Raw genomic sequence first — 18,318 nt, 5'->3', positions numbered from 1 at the left:
ACTTAACATTCTCCAGTGATCTTTTGCACTATCAGCATTGCCTTTATCTATTGAATAAAAATACTGGCTTGTACGGTCAAATAAAAAAATTGTGTGATGTTTGGACCTTTTATTTATTTTGTTTATTCATATGTATATGTACAGTATATATGTATACTATATATGTGTGTGTGTTTGTGTGTGTGTGTGTGTATTAATACACACCTCTGTGTGTATATATGTGTATGTATACAAGAGCCATTAGGATTACAAAAAATGTTTTTTTTTTTCTAATTTATCCAATCGGCATGTTTAGATGTACTCATGTACACAAGTCTGAAGTTTGCACTGCATTTGAGACTTTATATAATGCAGATACATATTGAAGGGATTGTAATTCATTTGAACAATTTTACCCAGTTTTAAAAGACAAAACTGGTATCGTAGTTTTTTCAAATGTACTGTACGTCCAATAAAAAGCTCGTTACGACAATAAACTTCTTTTTGACTCAGTTGCTAGGATACCAATTCATGATCCCGCCTCTTTTCCCAATAACATGGTTTTGATTGGTCGCAATTGTCCTGCCGTCAAGATGTGAGATGAGACTGCAAAAGCGAAGTGAAAGTACACCTAAAATAGCATGTAGCGATGTATTTGGAGTGATACGCGGTGTAGATATGTATAGGTGCATTATACAACAGTACAAACATTGATGTTTGAGACCCTGACGTCCTCCCCAAAGAGGCATTCCTGTGAGTCGCATTTATTTTATCAGCGTTAGCTAATCTAATCAGGCGCTGTAACATTCTATGTTAAGGCATCGTTGATAACTTGGCGAGTATGTGTATTCCTTAGCGTTAGCTCAGTATGTCTTTGTTATTTTTTACACTTCTTCAGGTTGTTCTTGCGATACGAACAAATCGTTTGCTCCCGTCAGTCGCTTATCTGTTGTTACCGAGGACAAAAGTTAGCCTGACGTTATTGACATTACGGTCAAGATGGTTAGCTAGCTAACGTCCCTCCTGGTAGCAGCAGTAGCACTACACGCTGTAGTGTCAGTAAATACAAAATGATTGTTCGTCACACCTCCTACGAAATTCCCTGAGGTTAAGGTTCATATATTCCTTTTATCTGACCACATCTGGTCACGATTTGATATTGTCCCTACGAACTAAATCATAATCGATCAAGCCCAAGCTATGAGTGAAGTCTGTTAGAACCAATACTCAAGAAATCGTCGAGGTTGCACATGATAGTAGCTGCTACAATAGCTAAATCACATAATATGAATATTGACAAGAAAAATGTCGCATTCTCTCAACATGTGAATACCTTTCTTTCCTAAGGAGCTTTAGTTAGTTCAGATCTGACCTGCCCTCTCAAATATGGATGAAGAAATTAATTCTCAGATAAGGTAAAACATTCATGGTATGTGCATTTTGTGCAGATGCAACGGCTGAATAATACTTGACTCTGAACCATTGTCCGGCCTCTCATCTTCTACAGCGTGACTGATGACAGCAAACCTGAGGGTTTGGAGAATACTGTGCCACAAACAAACGCCATAGATGGAAACGATGAACTGTTCTGTGGACCACAAAGGCAGGAGAGTGACTGTGTAATGTCAGGGGGCACCCAGGATGACATACCATCTTCAATGGACTGTGCATCAGCTGATGGGATTGATTATGCTGACGTGAGAAGTAACACAGCTCCAACACTTTGTTCTAACAGGCAGAAATCTAAGAGGCCCAGTTCGCCTGGTCCTCACCCTGTTATACCAACATGCGTTACTGTACAATCACCCAATCCAAAACTCACTTGCTGTCTTAGTAATAGTCCAAGTAGGGGTGTAGGTACTTCCAGCGATGTGGAGATGCTGAGTCCTGACAGCCCTGTTTGCAAAATGCCTGCTGATAACAACTCTGCAGACAAGGATAGTGATGGCAGTGCTTGCACAGAGGAGTCCAACTCTATGAAGGCCCCGGAAGGGGAACCTCAGCACGTTGGTAAAGAGGCTGGTTCTCAAATTTTGGCTGACAACAAAGTCCACAAGGTTTCTATGGAAGCTGAGGATACTGAGATAGCAAAATGCAGTGGCTCATCAGACATGAGCCAGGACTTTATTTCCAGTCAGTCAGATGCACCTTCTCAAAGGTATTTCCACTCTGTCTCTGTCTAATCATTCACTCATTTTCATTTATTTTCATTCATTTTCATTCATTTCCTTTCAGTTTCCAGTATGCAGACAGTGTCTTCTAATAATACTGGTTTTATTTCGACAGTATTTCTTCTGCATTACAAAACATGGACAGACCGTGGCAGGGGACTCCCATAGACGAGCTGAACCGAATGCCTCAATGTGCCCCCCCTCTGTCTCATCTGAAAGTTGTGCCAAACCACACTATTGCAGTTAGGGTGAGTTAACAAATGTTTTTGTGTGGATATTAGAGTTATTATTGTTATTATTATTATTGTTCCTTTTCACTGCTTAACAAACATGTGTGGAGTTGTTGTGCAGCTTGCTAGTTTTATTACATATTAAGTATCATTACCACCCTAGGTAATTTCTGTCACCTGCTAACTAACTCTTGAATTATGGAGGACCTTTAAATAAAATTTTGGGCCAAACATGCCATTGTTTTACACAACAACCTTTTTTTAATCTTTTCAAAGAACAAGGCATCCTTTAATAACCAGAAGGCTACTTTTAATATGTTACAGCTCCTCATGTGTGTCCGATCTTTTGTTAAAATGCAGACGGATCTCCTCAGAGAGGGAGAGGTCCCTGTCCCATATCCCACCAAGTTCAAAGATGCGTGGGACGATGTATCTGTGAAGATGCCCTGCTCAGACAAGAATCTATTTCCTGTGGAGACTGAGGTATACCAGTTATTGCCCTGCGCGTAACCCTCCATCAAGAAATGTCATACCAGAATATGATCAAAGGAGCAACTACAGGAATAATTTGATTGGAGCACAATGTCGTCTGGGGCTGTCCCATAATCACAAGGTTCAACTCCCACATCCCCGAGTGTAATGACACCTAATGATCTCTAATTCTACCTGATGTATAATCAGGTTGTAATTGTGACACCTGGCGGAGGAACAACATGAGTGAACAGAGTGTGAATGTTTGTGAATAAATGAATGAATGAATGAATGAATGAATGAATGAAGCAAGATTCTCTATTCACTATTCACTATTTAACATTTAAAGACAAGTGATATTTGTACTTTCCCTTTAGGAGAGAGGGGGCGTCGAAAGGCCCCAAAGCCGGTGGGGGTTGATCAACACTGCCTTGCAGGGGGGGTTCAAAAGTTGTCTGGATGTGAGGGTAAGACAGCTTTGCAGGCAGTTCTTTAAACAGCATCCTCATATTTGAAGTATACCTTTTCATTTCAAGCAGAATGGAACTGTGTGCAGCTTCCTCTCAAAACGCAGCAATAGAGGCATAGAAATAGAGGGGAAATACGATGAAATACAATGCATACATGTACAGTACATACATACATATTAACCTGTATGTGGTTTGCTTACTCAGTATGTGATTCATGCTGGAGAGTTCAGCTCATATTAGTCCACTTTAACCTTAACATCAGTTTCAAGATACAAGATGAATCCCTTAAACAACCACAGAGTGGCAGTGTTTGCAACCGCAGCAGTTTGTTCCACCTTTGGTGCAGAGTAATCCCAATTTCAGCCTAGAATATGCAAACATAGTTGTATAGATTTAAAAAACAAAATCACCTCTCTGAGTATGCAACTTTTCCCTCCTACTCAGGATGCCATATTGAGATACAACACTGCGCATGCAAAGAAATGGGACTTCACCGCTCTGAACCTTCTTTGCACAGAGGTAAGCTGGATAAAAAAATGTTTTTTCTGAAAAGTGAATTGACTTTGATTAAAACTTTGGCCTATGATGGAGTTTCATATTTTGTAATTACCGTGAACGTTCCAACTGGCTCTTGTGTGTTTTTAAATGAATCTTAATAAAAGAAAGTTGGAATTGTTCAGGAAATGGGAACCAGCTTTTGTCTGTTAGCTCCTCGGTGTGCATCATCCCCTCTCAGCACCTGTGAGTCTCTAAGGAGAAAACGTATCAGTGAGAGCACAGAGCTTGGCAGCAGCAGCTGTTGCCTCTGTGAACAAAACTTTTCCTCATGAGATGAATATTTGCCTGACGTATTGTGATGAAGCTACTTTTTAGAAATGTCTGCAGTGAAAGCATCATTACTTCAAGGTGAGTCTGCTTATAGATGCTGTTGTACCGTAGCAGTTCTCAATCTTTTCATGTTGTTCTGATAAAACATCTTCTGAGATAAAGTGAGAGCTAGTTGCAGATGTACAATATTACCAACCAAAGAATAGATTGAAGTGACATGTTTTTCTGACTTAAGTTTCTGTTGTTTTTTTTGTCCTGAGCTTTTAAAGTCCAGATGACAGTTGTAAAAAAAAACAATTAAACAAGAGCAGAATTTGATTCCTCTTTCTGTCCAGTTAGAAGTTGAATCTGATGTCCGTCCCTGATATCACTGATTACTCAGCTAAATACACAGTGTTTTTTTCTCTCTCTCTCCTCTTTGGAATAATTGCTTTGAGTAAAGCAGAAAGCTTGATGGATCGATTATTGCCTGAGTCATTATATGGCTTATTTCAATTTCATTAAAAGGAACTATTAAAATCTGTAAAGATGCCAAGTAAGGCCAGCAGGGAATCCACCCGTCCAGGCCATTCTTCCATTCTCTGCCTCAGGACATTTCCCCCACGTTTTTCATTTTCCTGCTGAAAAGGCATTGGTTTTTGTGTGGTTCTTCCAAGACAGCAAGTTAAGTTTTAAACATCAAGAATTTAAATATTTAAAAAAAATGTAGGAGCACACTATCAGTTATGACAATGTTGTATTTGTAGTATAATCACTAAATTCCCAATTCTCATGTCACCTCTGGAATAACTAGACATCGTCTGTCAGACGTGCAGTGAAGAATTACATGGCCGACTTGAGCCAATCTGTCCTGGCAGATAACCACCGCAATATGTTATATAGTAAGTAATACTACTGCGTTTGAATCCAAACGGTTGTGCTCCTCAACCAGAAACGCTTAATTATACCTCCAGCAACATTTGTGCAGCACTGGTGCAATTGTCAAGAGGTACGTTGCCCCTGGGCTGGTGATTGACACTCTGCTCAACATGTAATAGCCATAGGGGGAAGAAAGAATTATCCAAATTAGGACTTGTCTGTAAATTGTCTTCGTGTTTGTCCCCTGCCGAATGAAACTGTCACTTTGTCACTTTCTGAAAATGTCTGAGGGCTGCTGAGCACAATACCAGTGCAGGAATTCTGTACAGCAGATGTTTCTCGGCAGTTTGTGCATACCCGGAAAGGTCTCATGGATGGTTACTTATGCAGCAGTAAATCTGGACCACCTTGTAGTGGAATCCTACTCACCATATATTGATATTGACGTATTGATGTGATGCACAAGTTTTGTGGAGCCCGACCTAAGTCAGGGCCGCTGCTGCAGGCGGCACATCATATTTCTACCGTCATCCTACCACATCAACCGACCACTTTCTATTAGTCCCACAGGAGCGTTTTATGATGTCTGCCAGCTCATTACTCCTGACAGCATTTAGTCGGACTTGCTCTGCAGCCGTATAAATGACCCCTCCACACACACACACACACACACACACACACCAAATCGCCCACCAAAGACTCCCTGTTGGAAATCACGCCACCCTGCCACTCTCACCATAACTGGTCATTTGCATTTGCTCCTGAAGGTCCATTTAATCAGAGCGGGCTCCCCTGCTTACCTTGATAGTGATTGATGACAGTGACTTTCGAAGCCAATACGCTCATAAGTGATTGCATTGTAAATCTGGGTGTATGATGGAATAACTGGGTGTTTATTTTAGAGCAAATTGCACGCGGATGCTGAGCTAAGCTATAGGCTTCAAGTATGGACGAGTGATGGTAGTTCCTGCACAAACCGACATTTGGAGTTAGTGATCTGAGCAGTGGGGTTTCCTCCCAATAACAACAAACCTGTGAAACCTTTTACTGACCCGGATTGTTGGGGAATGGAACTGTTTTCCTTCAATATTAGATACTGTTATTTGGTTGTAATGTTGTAGACACAACTATTATTGGACTGTTTCAGATTTTTTTCAGTGCTCCTCTAGTATTGCAGGGTGGTTTTCCTTAGGGATGTACGAATTATTGGCTGAACACTGTTCAGCTCATATTCCCCATGTCGACTTGTGATCAACTTCAACAACTGAGACTTCATAATGAGGATTTCTTCCTGTGTTTGTTTCCCAGCACCACAGGGGGAGGAAACTATTTAAACACAAAAAAACCTTTCCAAACATGGGAATTTTATTATTCATTCTTATTATAATTGTTGCATGAAAAAAATAATTGGAGGAAACAATCTACAAAACTCAAAAAGTCACTGAAAGCCATTCCATAAAATAAGGTCTTAATTGTAATGTAAATGTATTTCCTTTCTTTTTCAGTGTCTTGGGAGTTGTGAGGTACAAGATCTTTTTGAGGTTGTACTACCAACCATGGTCGAGCTGGCTCTCAATGCTCGTCATCTCTGCACAACGGTAAGCCAGGGACTTTTCTTCTTTTTCATAAACGTTAAGTGAATAAGTTGAAAGGCCAGTTAAATGATGATCAGCAGGGTTAAGGTACATGAAAAGGAGGATGTAGTGGTCTGGGTGAGCAGAGAAGGGTTAAATACAGGATCTGATTTACAACTACAAGATAATGAATGTCTGCTTCGGCCCCGATCAAGAAGTGCTTCATTAGAAAACGTGGCTGAGAGAGGAGGAGAGCGATCCTGTCATCCATCCGTCTTCCACTTTATTCAGTCGTTTGCTCCGCCAAACGGAGGCTGGTTCTGAAGTGTAAGGCTCACTTGAGTCATGTTGTAAAATAAAAATGTGTGTGCATTTTGTGGAACACGGTTTGCTATCATCCTCCATGGAACCTCAGAGGACCTCTGTTTTTTAAATCAAGTTAAATGGAGCTGATTCATGTTCCCGATCTTGTAAATGCCACCTACATTTATTTCCATTTTGGTTCTGTCATCTATCATAGCATTACATTTTTCCTCTCTAATTCAGTTATCTGTTACAGAATCTGTCTAATTCAATGATGGTAATTCACCTCCCACCCGGTGGAGCTGTTGGAGGCAGAAAAACAGTCAAGGTTTCACATAAATAGACAGAGTTCTGTGGCAGATTTCACCTCAGAGAAGTTGCAGCGGCTAGATAATGAATCTGTCGGACTCTCTCTGTTATGTATTGCGGTATTAAGCGTCAGGCCTCATTTTTAAGTGTGTGTTATTAGTGGTGGTATTGATCTGCTAACTGAGCAGCCTTGGGAGGCTCTTTACCTCTAATCAGTGAAGATAGATAGGGCCTGTGTGTCTGACAGAGCGAACCTGGGAGAGAGCAAGAAAACCGGGACCTTAATTACTACAACCCATTTACTTAATGGAACCCTCCCTGTCTCTTCGGGCCTGCTAGATTGCTAAACTAATTATCTGCCCCCATTAGCCCTCAGACCTACCCTATCACACTCATATAACCTTGTATATGTATCTTCAGCATCTCTGTTTTCCTATCGCGATCTCCTCAGTATTTCTCACTGCTTTGACGCCACACCTTTATTCTGTTTTCTTATTTTCCCTTCTTTTCCAAGCCAATTCCCCTACTGAAGGCACGGATGAACCATTCCCTGACTCTGTCTCAGGAGCAAATAGCCTGCCTTCTGGCCAATGCCTTTTTCTGCACGTTCCCCCGACGAAACTCCCGCAAGTCTGAGTACTCCAACTATCCCTGAGATCAACTTCTACAGGTAAAGGCACACTGTGTTAATCTGGATATACACACAAAACGTTAGTCCATAGCTCAAGTCAGATGTTTTCCTACAGTGATGTGAGGGTTTTTACTTACTTCTCGTGTCAGACTGGAAAAAAGCTGCAATCACAATCATTTTCAAATAGTCTGTGTTGTAAAGACATTACTGGTATGATTAGCAGGTTAGCAAGTTTTCTCACATACGTGTACAATCTTTTTGGTCTGTGACCATGTACAGAAAACGTATTTAGAGTACAATAATAGAGCTAATTTCCATAAGGGGGCACTCGTGCCTTGTAAACCACAGTCAGATGAATTAGATGTTTTTGCACTGCTGTCACTCAGTTTAAACGAAGTGCTGTGTCAAATGGAGTCATGTGCTGAATTGGTGTTTGGCCTGCTGAACCTCAGTAGTGCAGAGCAGGGGGAGGGGCGGGGGCAGCTCTGTGGAGAGAGCACAATCAAGAAGACAAGGACTGTTGAAAATTTGAAAAACGCAGAAATAGTGTTTTTGTTAAAATGTATTTGAATATAATACTTAAACACCTGTCTGTGGGCTTTGGGGTTCAGATGGAATTAAAACTCAACAAAAAACGGAATGTTTTGACAGACTATTTTAAAGGTACACATAAACACACACGACACATCTCATCTGTCTCTTGTTTCTCATGAGCTTGAGTTGTCGTGCGTAGATGTGATGAGGTACTGTACACACAAGTAACAGAGGATTTTCCACACCAACAACCATTGCTGTGTCTTCTGTCATCACTGTTTTGTGGAATCTTTCTTTGGCTAAAGTGGTCCCGGTTCACTTTATTTCTCAAGAATTTTCTTGGGATTCTGATGCCAATATTTTGGACTTATCAGTTGCTGTTTAGGAGGTAGAGCTCCTGAGTGTTGGTGTGGTCGGGGCCCTGGTAGCCGACATATAATGAGATTTTGTTACCAGGTCTATTACTGGATTAATGCTCTGTGGTTACCTCAGTAACTATGGGACACAGTCCAGATTTCATCTCAACTCAATTTCCCCCTTCTTCTTTGAGGCACTGTCTCCTCATTAGTGACATGTTCGATAACATCCAGCGTTGTTGCCTGACATACTCTGGCATGTCAGGTTGCTTTTACCTAATTATCATAGTGCTTACTGTCTTTGCACAACATCAAGTGTAGCTTTAGCACTACAGGATTCTGACATTCCCTGCAGTCTGCATCCCTAACAGATATCTCAGCATTTAATTGGCCATCTGCTCTGCTTTGGAGTTTGAGCACTTTTATTTTACGCCTCCTAATGATGATTAAATCTCATTTATTTGCTCTTTTCAACTACTTTAATAGAGCCTCAAAAAACAATCAGCCATGTGTGATATTGTATGATATCTGCCTTCACATCGAGTGTTAGTGGCAGGCCGAGTCAAGAAAGCTCAGTAATAAAGTAAGCATTGATTCCAGTTGCAGGGGGCTGGCACTTTCAGACCCACGCCAGCACTTGGTTGCAGACACTCGGGCCTGCCTTCATTTTCAGCATTTCTGCCTGCAGCAAAACACAAGAAAGAGCTTCTGAGTTTCTGAGAGATGAGACAAGACAACCGGCGCAGTTTAGAAATGGGCCGCAGATCGTTACCGGCCCCTCCCTCCTCCCTGTAATTGAGTGGGTCCCCGTCACTTTGCTTATCGGCTACAGTAGCGCTCTGTCTTGGACAAGCAGAGCAGCAAGCAATCTGCTGATTGCTGTTTTGGCAGAACTGTCGAGGTTTGTCCTCCGTTAAGTGATGGATAGTTTTGCGAGGGGAGGAGGGAAGGCAGAGACTCAAGTTGCGTTTTCCTCAGCTTGAGAAGAAATGACAGAGGAAACCCATTACGTGATATGACCCACAACAAATCCTCATTAAGGAAGAAAATCGTTTTTTGCTTGTAAACGACTGAATGATTAAGAAGTCTCTATAATAAAAAAAGATAACGATAACACTGTCAGAAACCTCATGTCCTAGTTCACCTAGCAGATATAATGAGAGAATAAGATCTCAATCATAAATGTAGACAGAGTGAATCTCCTCTCCTCTCTCCCTCCTCCTTGCAGCCTAGTTTTTATAGTAACGTAGAATAAGTGAAAACAGGGCTCGGGGCAGAGGCATTGTATGGACCTAGGATGGACCTAGATGGGAGAGACATGATGCCAGTCTGAAAGCTTCCTGACACCAACTCCAGTAACATGGTCGCCTCTCAGCTGCAGCATTTTTGTAATTAGAAGGTGTAAAACAACACTTGATGATTTCACTCTGAATTTCAGAGGTTTCCTGAGAGTCTTCTGTTTTTTGTTCTCTTTCAGGTTATTTGAAGGCTCCTCAACACGAAAAATTGAGAAACTGAAAACACTTTTCTGTTACTTTAGAGAGTCACACAAAACAGTAAGCATTAAAAATGTTGGTGCCCAGCAGTGTGTCTGTCGAGTGTTTTGTTTATTTTTTGATTTTGTTTTTCTCTTTTTAAAGGGGCCAACGGGGTCTTGTGACATTCACAAGACAAATGCTGAACAATCCTCCTTGCTGTGGAACGGTATCGCTCTGTTCTACTTTGCTCAAATTTATGTAGTGATTAGCTGACACATTTTTACTCATTTTTTTAGTAATGAATATACTCTACTAAGTATTTGGTGAAGGGCATATGTTTTTGCAATCTTTTTTTTTTCTTCAAGCTCTCAGACTCAGCTGACTCGCTTACATATCACTTGTGAGGGGACGATTGAGGATGATGGATACGGGATGCTGCAGGTAGGAATTCATTCACTGAATTTGATGCAGTTACTGAAAAGGCATATAAAATACTGGCTTAACAATGTGAGTGTCATGTGAGTGTCAAAATGTTCGGTTTGGTCCAATTTATTTAACCAGAAAACTCTGGCATATCCTCGCCAAGACAGACAAACACACGCACACACATATATGACACATAAGCAGCAGAGTTGGTTTAGAAGTACTAAGTCAGAGTTAGACAGCAACATTTTCCAAGGTCGTCCACAAATATCACCTGTGTATGATCCTGGGCATATGAGTTCTGAGAAAAAGCATGCATTGTACAGAACTACCGGTAAATGTTTCAAGTCTGTTTAACCTTTACAAACAGAACCTGCACCATCATACAATTCTTCCAACTTCGTTAATCTGTGTAATAGCTCACGGGCTTCAGCTCAAACTGAGTGGGTCTGCGTACATCAATGGCTTTGCATCTGTCTGCATTGATTCCCCCCTCTCCCCCACAGAGTTACAGAGTGGTGACGAGCATTTTTTTTACTCTTGCTGACAGCTGATGTACACACATGAATAGCTCAGGGAGGCAAGGGTGGAGGTGAGGACCCTGGGGTGGGATTGAGAGGGAGAGGGATGACGAGGATGAGCCATCGCACTGGGGCAACCCAGCGGGCCAGGAGACCTACAGGGGGATTGATGGCTGCTTCTGCAGGCTGTGGGTTGAGTTTGGATAGGGCAGAGTGGGCTGTCATTCTGTCAGAGGTGAGGTGAGGGGGTGAGGTTTGGGGGTGAATGAGTGAAGGAGGATAGCAGCTGATGTTGGAGACGTCAACCCATGCAAACACTGTCACACAGACTGACGTGGCTGTGGGCCAGTGAGCAGACCCCCCCACCCCCCTCCTGCTTTGTGATTGAATGTTTTCTTATTCCTCCCGAAAAACAAGCGTGCTTACATGGCATGAATTTCCTGCATATCAGAAATCACAGCATCTGTCCCAGTTCATTTAATAGTTTACATTATGCTTCATATTTTTAAATCGAGATTTTTATCATGAAAAAAACAACTTCTATCAAGTTTGTGTTTTGAATAACATGTCAAAACAGTGACGTCCCATCCAATCACACACACCAGTGAAGTGACTGATAGTGAACAATTCCTTTTGTTGTTTCCTTCTCATGTTTTTGCTAGTTTCCAGCCTGGATTATTTCCAAGCAGAAAGTGATGCATTTCTCTGTGTTGACAGCTGATAGAGAGACAGGATTACATGATGATTAAGGTTTACTTCAAGGTTAAAAGCTGTGTCATTGAATGACAGCTCTGATGAGACCACAGGTTTGATTTAGTTTTTCCTCACCAGGTGGACTTTGCAAACAGATTTGTAGGCGGAGGAGTCACAGGACACGGACTGGTCCAGGAAGAGATTCGGTTCATCATCAATCCTGAGCTCATCATCTCCCGCCTCTTCACTGAAGCACTGGAACACAACGAGTGCCTCATCATCACAGGTAAGTTGTTTCTCACACACACAGAACCAGGGACTTCCCTGATTCTGCTGCATATTGTATTAATTACTGTGTGTAACTGTGCTGGGGTGCCTAACACCTTTGTCATCTGCAGAGATTCAAAGTTGTCGATGTGAGAAAAATGTAGTTGAGCAGAATGGCTAGACCGGTGCAGCAGGGTGTAACACATAAAGCTAAGTCAAGAGTAAAAATGTCTCATAAATCTGATCAGGTAATGCAGATATATTAAAAGTACCTGTATCACTACAGTGTTAAATTATGATCATTTGGGATTGAAAAAAAAAAATCTCCTTTGTACAAATGAGAGACTGATATTGCCAGCAAACACAGGAAAGCAGGGTCCGTTCAGTCAGTGCTAAAATCAACTTCTGTCCTCAGCACGCCATGCTATGGCGCCGGGTTGTCGTCTTCAAAACATTTATCTCTTCTGAGTCACCTTCAGTGTTTAGTCACTGTCCTCCTCCTGCCTCCAATCATTCTGCTGCCTCCCTCTTTCCCTCCTCCTCCTCTCCACTTAACTTTATTACATTTGGACAGAAAGGAATTTATAACCCAACTAAGGTCATTGCGCCACTAATGGAATGGGCCAGTTACGGCATACATTCATTAAAAGCTTCCACAATATTCCTTGCACGCATTCAGCGTTTTATTCTTGGATTTTTTTTCCCTGTTTCTAGACTCTTTATCTCTTGACTTCCTCTGTCTTTCCAGTTAATCATATTTCTCGGTCTTGAGCGGAATCCCAACAGTGGTGTTCCGACTTGAACACGACATCAGGTCCTTTATCCGATCAGAAGGTAGAAGGGCTTCGATATAATCTAGTGATGGAAGCCTGCATGCCAGGATGCTGTAATGGGCGGCTGCCTGGATAAATAAGATCAAGGTGAAGGAGAGGGCGGACATCAGTTCTGAGCATGAAGAAAGTGATCTGAGAAGATGGTGCATGCTGGTGTTTTAGAAATTAACATGTGACTGACCAGATGGGATTCTGATGATTAAAAGGTTCTTTTTGGCCACTCAGCTGAGGTTTGGAACATAATTCTTATTTGCAGTGTCATTGTTGTTTTATATCCTGCCTCAGTTACAGGCTGTTGAATATCACACGAGTTAGTTTGCCATATTGCAGTCATGACTGACACGTCATACTCTTGAACAGAGTCAAGTCAAGGAAAAGTGAATCAAATGCCGTTTTATTTCTGTAAAGTAAAAAAAAAAAAAAGCAAATCATTTTGTCAGTACCACCTGTCTATGCCATCACACATTTCAATCAGTTTGCAAAACTTCAGTGGAGCTCTTTGCAGTATTTTCAGAGAGATCAATGTTGAATGAAGATGCATGTTTTAAGACTGAAACTCTGAGTATGTAACTTGTATGTTTTATGTCACAGTGATTTCACAAAATTGCAACTGTAGCGTCTCTTGTTCCAACCGTTTCGTCCTATTATGGCTGAAAAGCTTTTCATTCCAAACCCCAAAGCAGATTACATATTAAATCAATGGCCTTTATTTCAGACAATCCAATGCAACCTGATAACGTGCACTCACGTCGGAGTGCAGAAAGCACTAGATTAGATTTGAGAAATAAGGCGCTGAAACATGTTTCGGTCTGTTTTGTGCTTTCGCTGCTGAATGCCAGATGACGTCATTTCATCGTGGACCTCCGCTCACACATGGATGTAAACTACATCAGCAGTAATCGTAGCTTTCTTTATTCTAAAGGTACTGAACAGTACAGTAAATACTCTGGCTATGCTGAGAGTTACAAATGGAAGGAGAGCTACAAGGATGAAACTCCCAGGTATTTCTCTTGTATTGTTTTGTTCTTGCTTCATTTCAAGCTGCCAAATCAAATTGTAAACTGGTCTGTGAGATATTCTTCTGTTCATCCGATCCCCCTCATTGTTTTCCTCCGACATCCAGAGATGACTGGCAGAGACGATGTACGGAGATCGTGGCCATCGATGCTCTTAAATACAGAAACTTCCTGGAACAGTTTCACCCTGACAAGATGAACAGAGAACTCAACAAGGTGAGTCAGATGTCCCTGTATGGACATCTGAAGAAAACACTGTCACATCACGTCTGTCACATCACGTTTAAATCCCCCAATTTGATTCTGCCAGCAGATGCAAATGTCGCACATGACACGTTTTACATTGTTGGTGAACTTTGACATATTATCAGTTTCCACCTGCAGAGATGTTAATTATAGGCTCAGTGATCTGTGTTACCATTGAATTTAGCTCAAGGCCTGTAACTTATCTGCCTGTGCTGCACAACAACTAATTAAACTGACAATACTCATTTGCAACTGGTTTACTGGTTCGGCAAAGATTTTGTACAAACTGTTTTCAACCTCATGTGTACACTCAAATATGAGCAATGCCGTTATAAATGCAGCACAGTCACTTACTTCTGATCCCCCTTTTGCATTTCCCCACCTCATCTCCCTCTTGATGATGTGTCTCAGGCATATTGTGGTTTCTTCCGAAACAATTCCAACAAGAAGCACCTATCGGCAGTAGCCACGGGCAACTGGGGCTGCGGAGCTTTCGGCGGAGACACCAGACTCAAAGGTACTCTCTGCTATAGATGTCGCAGCAGCACAGTGTCAACTCTCCATCTGAAGGATTTGTGTAGTTTGTGTCAGCCGGTTGAAGAACATTCAGTATTCCTGCTTATTTACCGTACAGCAGTCCCAGGCTCTCTCTCAAACCCCTTAGCGGCTGTGCCTGCCTGTCACTCAGCCGGTTCCTCCCTCCCTGTATTGATCAGCTTACACACATTTATGTTTTCCATTAACGGGGCAATTGATTGCCGGGAAGGGACACCATAAATCCCAGCTCTCCCTGGGCTCACACATCACCACTCTTAATAAGCAGGGGGCCACTTACTGTCCCCTGGAGTAATTCACACTGCAAATTTTAGTCAAATGCCAGCGTTCAATGTCTGTTTCATCCCCTTGAATTTATTTCATACTTAAAATACAATTGGTAAAGGTGCATCTGCACGTGTAGTACCGTGTGATTCACGAGGCGGAGCTAAAATGAAAAACCTCTCCCACGACTGTGCAGTATTATAAATACAGATCGGTGTTTTGACAGAAGCGTAACACTCTCAAAATGTTTCATTTAGTATTGCTAATTTCTGTTTCAGCTCAATAGTACACAGTGGATTTCTGCCTGAGGCTGATATCAGCTAAAGGGGACTGGAGTTAGAAGGCAGTCAGACATATTTTATCAGCTGTGGTACTTACATACCACTGAGCTGTACGTTGTAAAGACTACAGACCCTTTGAAAATGATGGCTGGTATGTTTTCATTAATCTGGAATCAATATCCAGTGCGTTAAATATTTAAAAGTCTTAAAACCTAATTTGCAAAGGCTAAAGATTGAGCGTTCTTGATGAGACTTTGCGTCCCATAGCCCTCAGATACAAATTGCCCCCGTCACTCAGCGTTCCTTTCTGGCAGACGCCGTCTTGCTGTTTGACCAATTACAAACGTCCCTACACTGATTTTTCAGAGGTCATTACACCTTTGTGATTTCATGCTGAAGGAATACTGATACAGCGCTATAGGATAAACAAAACATATCATCGCTGCCTGAATGGTCTTCTCTTTTCTGCCCAGCGCTGATTCAGCTGATGGCTGCAGCTGAGGCCGGGAGAGACGTGGCATACTTCACGTTCGGTGACGCCCATCTCATGAGTGACGTTCATAAGATGCACACGTTGCTGAGGGAGAAACAAGTCACAGTGGGTATGTGTTGTTGCTTTGTAAGATTTTCTATCAGGTTTGCAGATCTTGTTGAACGACCACCGGCTTTTTTGCACTCTTGGATTATGTAATGAACAGGGATGGTGACGATATCAGCCCAGTGGAGGTTGTGGAGCTGTTGAGCCTTGTCCTTCTTGCCATTATGGGGAACAGCAGGCATAAATAACGGGACATAAACCATCTGTATGTTCAGTTATTCCACCTTATGGACCCTCTCTGTTCCCCAGCTCATTCATTCAGCCTCAGCCGCAGCCGGAGTGGATTACTGCTTGAACTAACCCCACCCCACCCCCCCATCCCCATCCCCGTCCCCATCCCGCACCCTTTTCATTTTTCTTCCGCTGACATTTATTGAAGCCTTTCAGAGAAATTTCCCTCCAGCCATCCATTTCCAAAAGTGGAGCTACGGAGGAAAAAAAAACTCCCTTTTTTCAGATTTAAATAAATGAATAACGCATACAGCTTTTATTTATGCTTTTAGGAAATTTCCTTGCTTTTTCTTTGTCTCTCAACCTGTTTGTTGTCATTTCTGTGTATCCCTCCGTACATCCTCCCTCTCTTCATCCCAGGGAAGCTGTACAACCTTTTGAACCAGTACTCCAGCTCGTTTTGCAAAAACTGCCGCAAGACTAGACCTGACGTCAGCCTCTACAGTTTTCATCTACGAGAGCATCTCCTCTCCTGCAGCGGCTGACACCGTGGACTCCGCCGATGATTCTGGGATCTCCCCTTCAGCACTAGAGTCTCATTAATCAGAGGAAAGCTGCAGTGTGTCTCTGTGAAAGAGACAGCAGGTTTAGAAACTCTGCATCTTAGTCACACACAGTCCCTTTAAGTTTGCGATCCCTGCACACAAACTACCAGAGCACAGTCTTGCCTTTCTTGCTGGTGATATTATACAGTACAACACCAGATGCGTTCAGATGTTTCCAACTCATAGCAATAGTAAATCCTGGTTGCTGTTAGCCTTTATTTAATCAAAATCTGATGCGGAATCCTTAGTTTCTACTTACTTATGGTTGATGACGTTCAAATATGGCCAAATATTCTTCATATGCATGTTTGTTCCACTACTGATAATCCAGGACATGATAATCCTCCCTGGTTATCTTCTCATATGTTGAGTTTGCTACTTTCTGGATGAGTTCTCTCTTCTCTATTCACCACACACAGTGTTGAGGCTCCTGATTGCAGAGACAAAGAGATTCCATACTGTAGTCTATGCATGGGTAACATTTATTCATCAGTATTTTACAAATATATGCTGCTTGTTTATCCCTGATGGACATTCAACACACCTGTTTTAGTACGAGTCAGTGGAGTGGAGTGTCATTTGATTGTTTCACTCATCTTCACACAAGCACTGCGCCGCTATGGTTTGATCGAGGAGGGAGCACATGTACAATGAATTGCACGCAAATTTTTGTTAATTTTTTTAGATGGCATTTGATTTGGGGACGTGATGAAGTTAATTATTTTTGATCGTGGTATGGACATTATTATTTAATGGCGGTTTCCTAAAGGCTGTAAATGTATTGCATAGTATTGTTCTGTAGGTTTTTAGCTTTTTTTGTTAATTATAATTTCTTAATTAAAACATATCCTGTTAAAGATACATATGTCTGCTCATTTCCATCAGACAACATCAGAAGTGTTTGTGTCAAACTAATCCGTTAAAACATCTGCACACCGTTTATCCAGTGGTTCACCAGGTCTGGGTGATGTCAGCCCGTCTCAGTACTTTGTAATCTCATTATCATTGTGCACAATTATACAAATCGATGACACAACCTCTGCTATTTGGCTGGATAGGCTGACGTGATCAACACATTCAATCAGATAAATATCGACCGTTGTTGAATGTCATCTTATGTCCTGATGGGACGATCGTAGTCACAAAGGTAAATGTTAGAGAAATGAGGGGAAAAAAGAAACAAAGCTATTCTGCTGTGTGTGTTCTCACCAGGTTGAATAAACTATTTATAGATCACTGGGACATTGGTGGTTTTATTGCTGGTTCTTCGAAACATCACAGATGTGTCAGTGGATTTCATGAGATCCTACATTATTGGATCGTTTGAAGGGGGTGATCGATTTTGGAGATAGAGTACGTACTGTACAGCTCTCAGACAAATCTAATTCTGCCTTCAAACATGCTTTATTGGATGAATTAGGACCCTAAATAACCTCATGACGTGGAGTTTCATAAATGCTGTGTAGTCTTGGTGAGGGTAAGTGGATTATTTGCACCGAGTCTGAATGAGCTGTTCCGTGTCAGTTTGAAGCCAACCGCCAACCGTTGAAGCCAAATCATCTGATGATGAACGTGATACAGGTGTTCCATGATTTTAATTTGACTAAACATTGTACTTGGGAAATTCACTTAATGACTACAATCAACAATCAT

General features: G+C 41.7%; 1 protein-coding gene across 1 annotated transcript; it reads left to right on the top strand.

The window, feature by feature from the left end:
- The first annotated feature begins 2,287 nt into the window (after nt 1–2,287).
- LOC144741357 (poly(ADP-ribose) glycohydrolase-like) lies at nt 2,288–16,663 on the top strand. The gene is given in 17 exon segments (XM_078623928.1): nt 2,288–2,398; nt 2,741–2,863; nt 3,229–3,318; nt 3,766–3,840; nt 6,513–6,605; nt 7,708–7,842; nt 7,844–7,863; nt 10,192–10,257; nt 10,355–10,404; nt 10,545–10,633; nt 11,968–12,115; nt 13,852–13,930; nt 14,053–14,161; nt 14,603–14,708; nt 15,765–15,893; nt 16,481–16,566; nt 16,568–16,663. Coding segments are annotated over 17 exon segments (1,605 nt in total).
- Nucleotides 16,664–18,318: the final 1,655 nt, after the last annotated feature.

Source organism: Lampetra planeri, unplaced genomic scaffold, assembly GCF_965212315.1.
Source record: "Lampetra planeri unplaced genomic scaffold, kcLamPlan1.2.h2 scaffold_517, whole genome shotgun sequence".
Classification (NCBI taxonomy): Eukaryota; Metazoa; Chordata; class Hyperoartia; order Petromyzontiformes; family Petromyzontidae; genus Lampetra; species Lampetra planeri.
The sequence above is the reverse complement of the archived record's forward strand: the minus strand, read 5'-3'. Positions and strand labels throughout refer to the sequence as shown.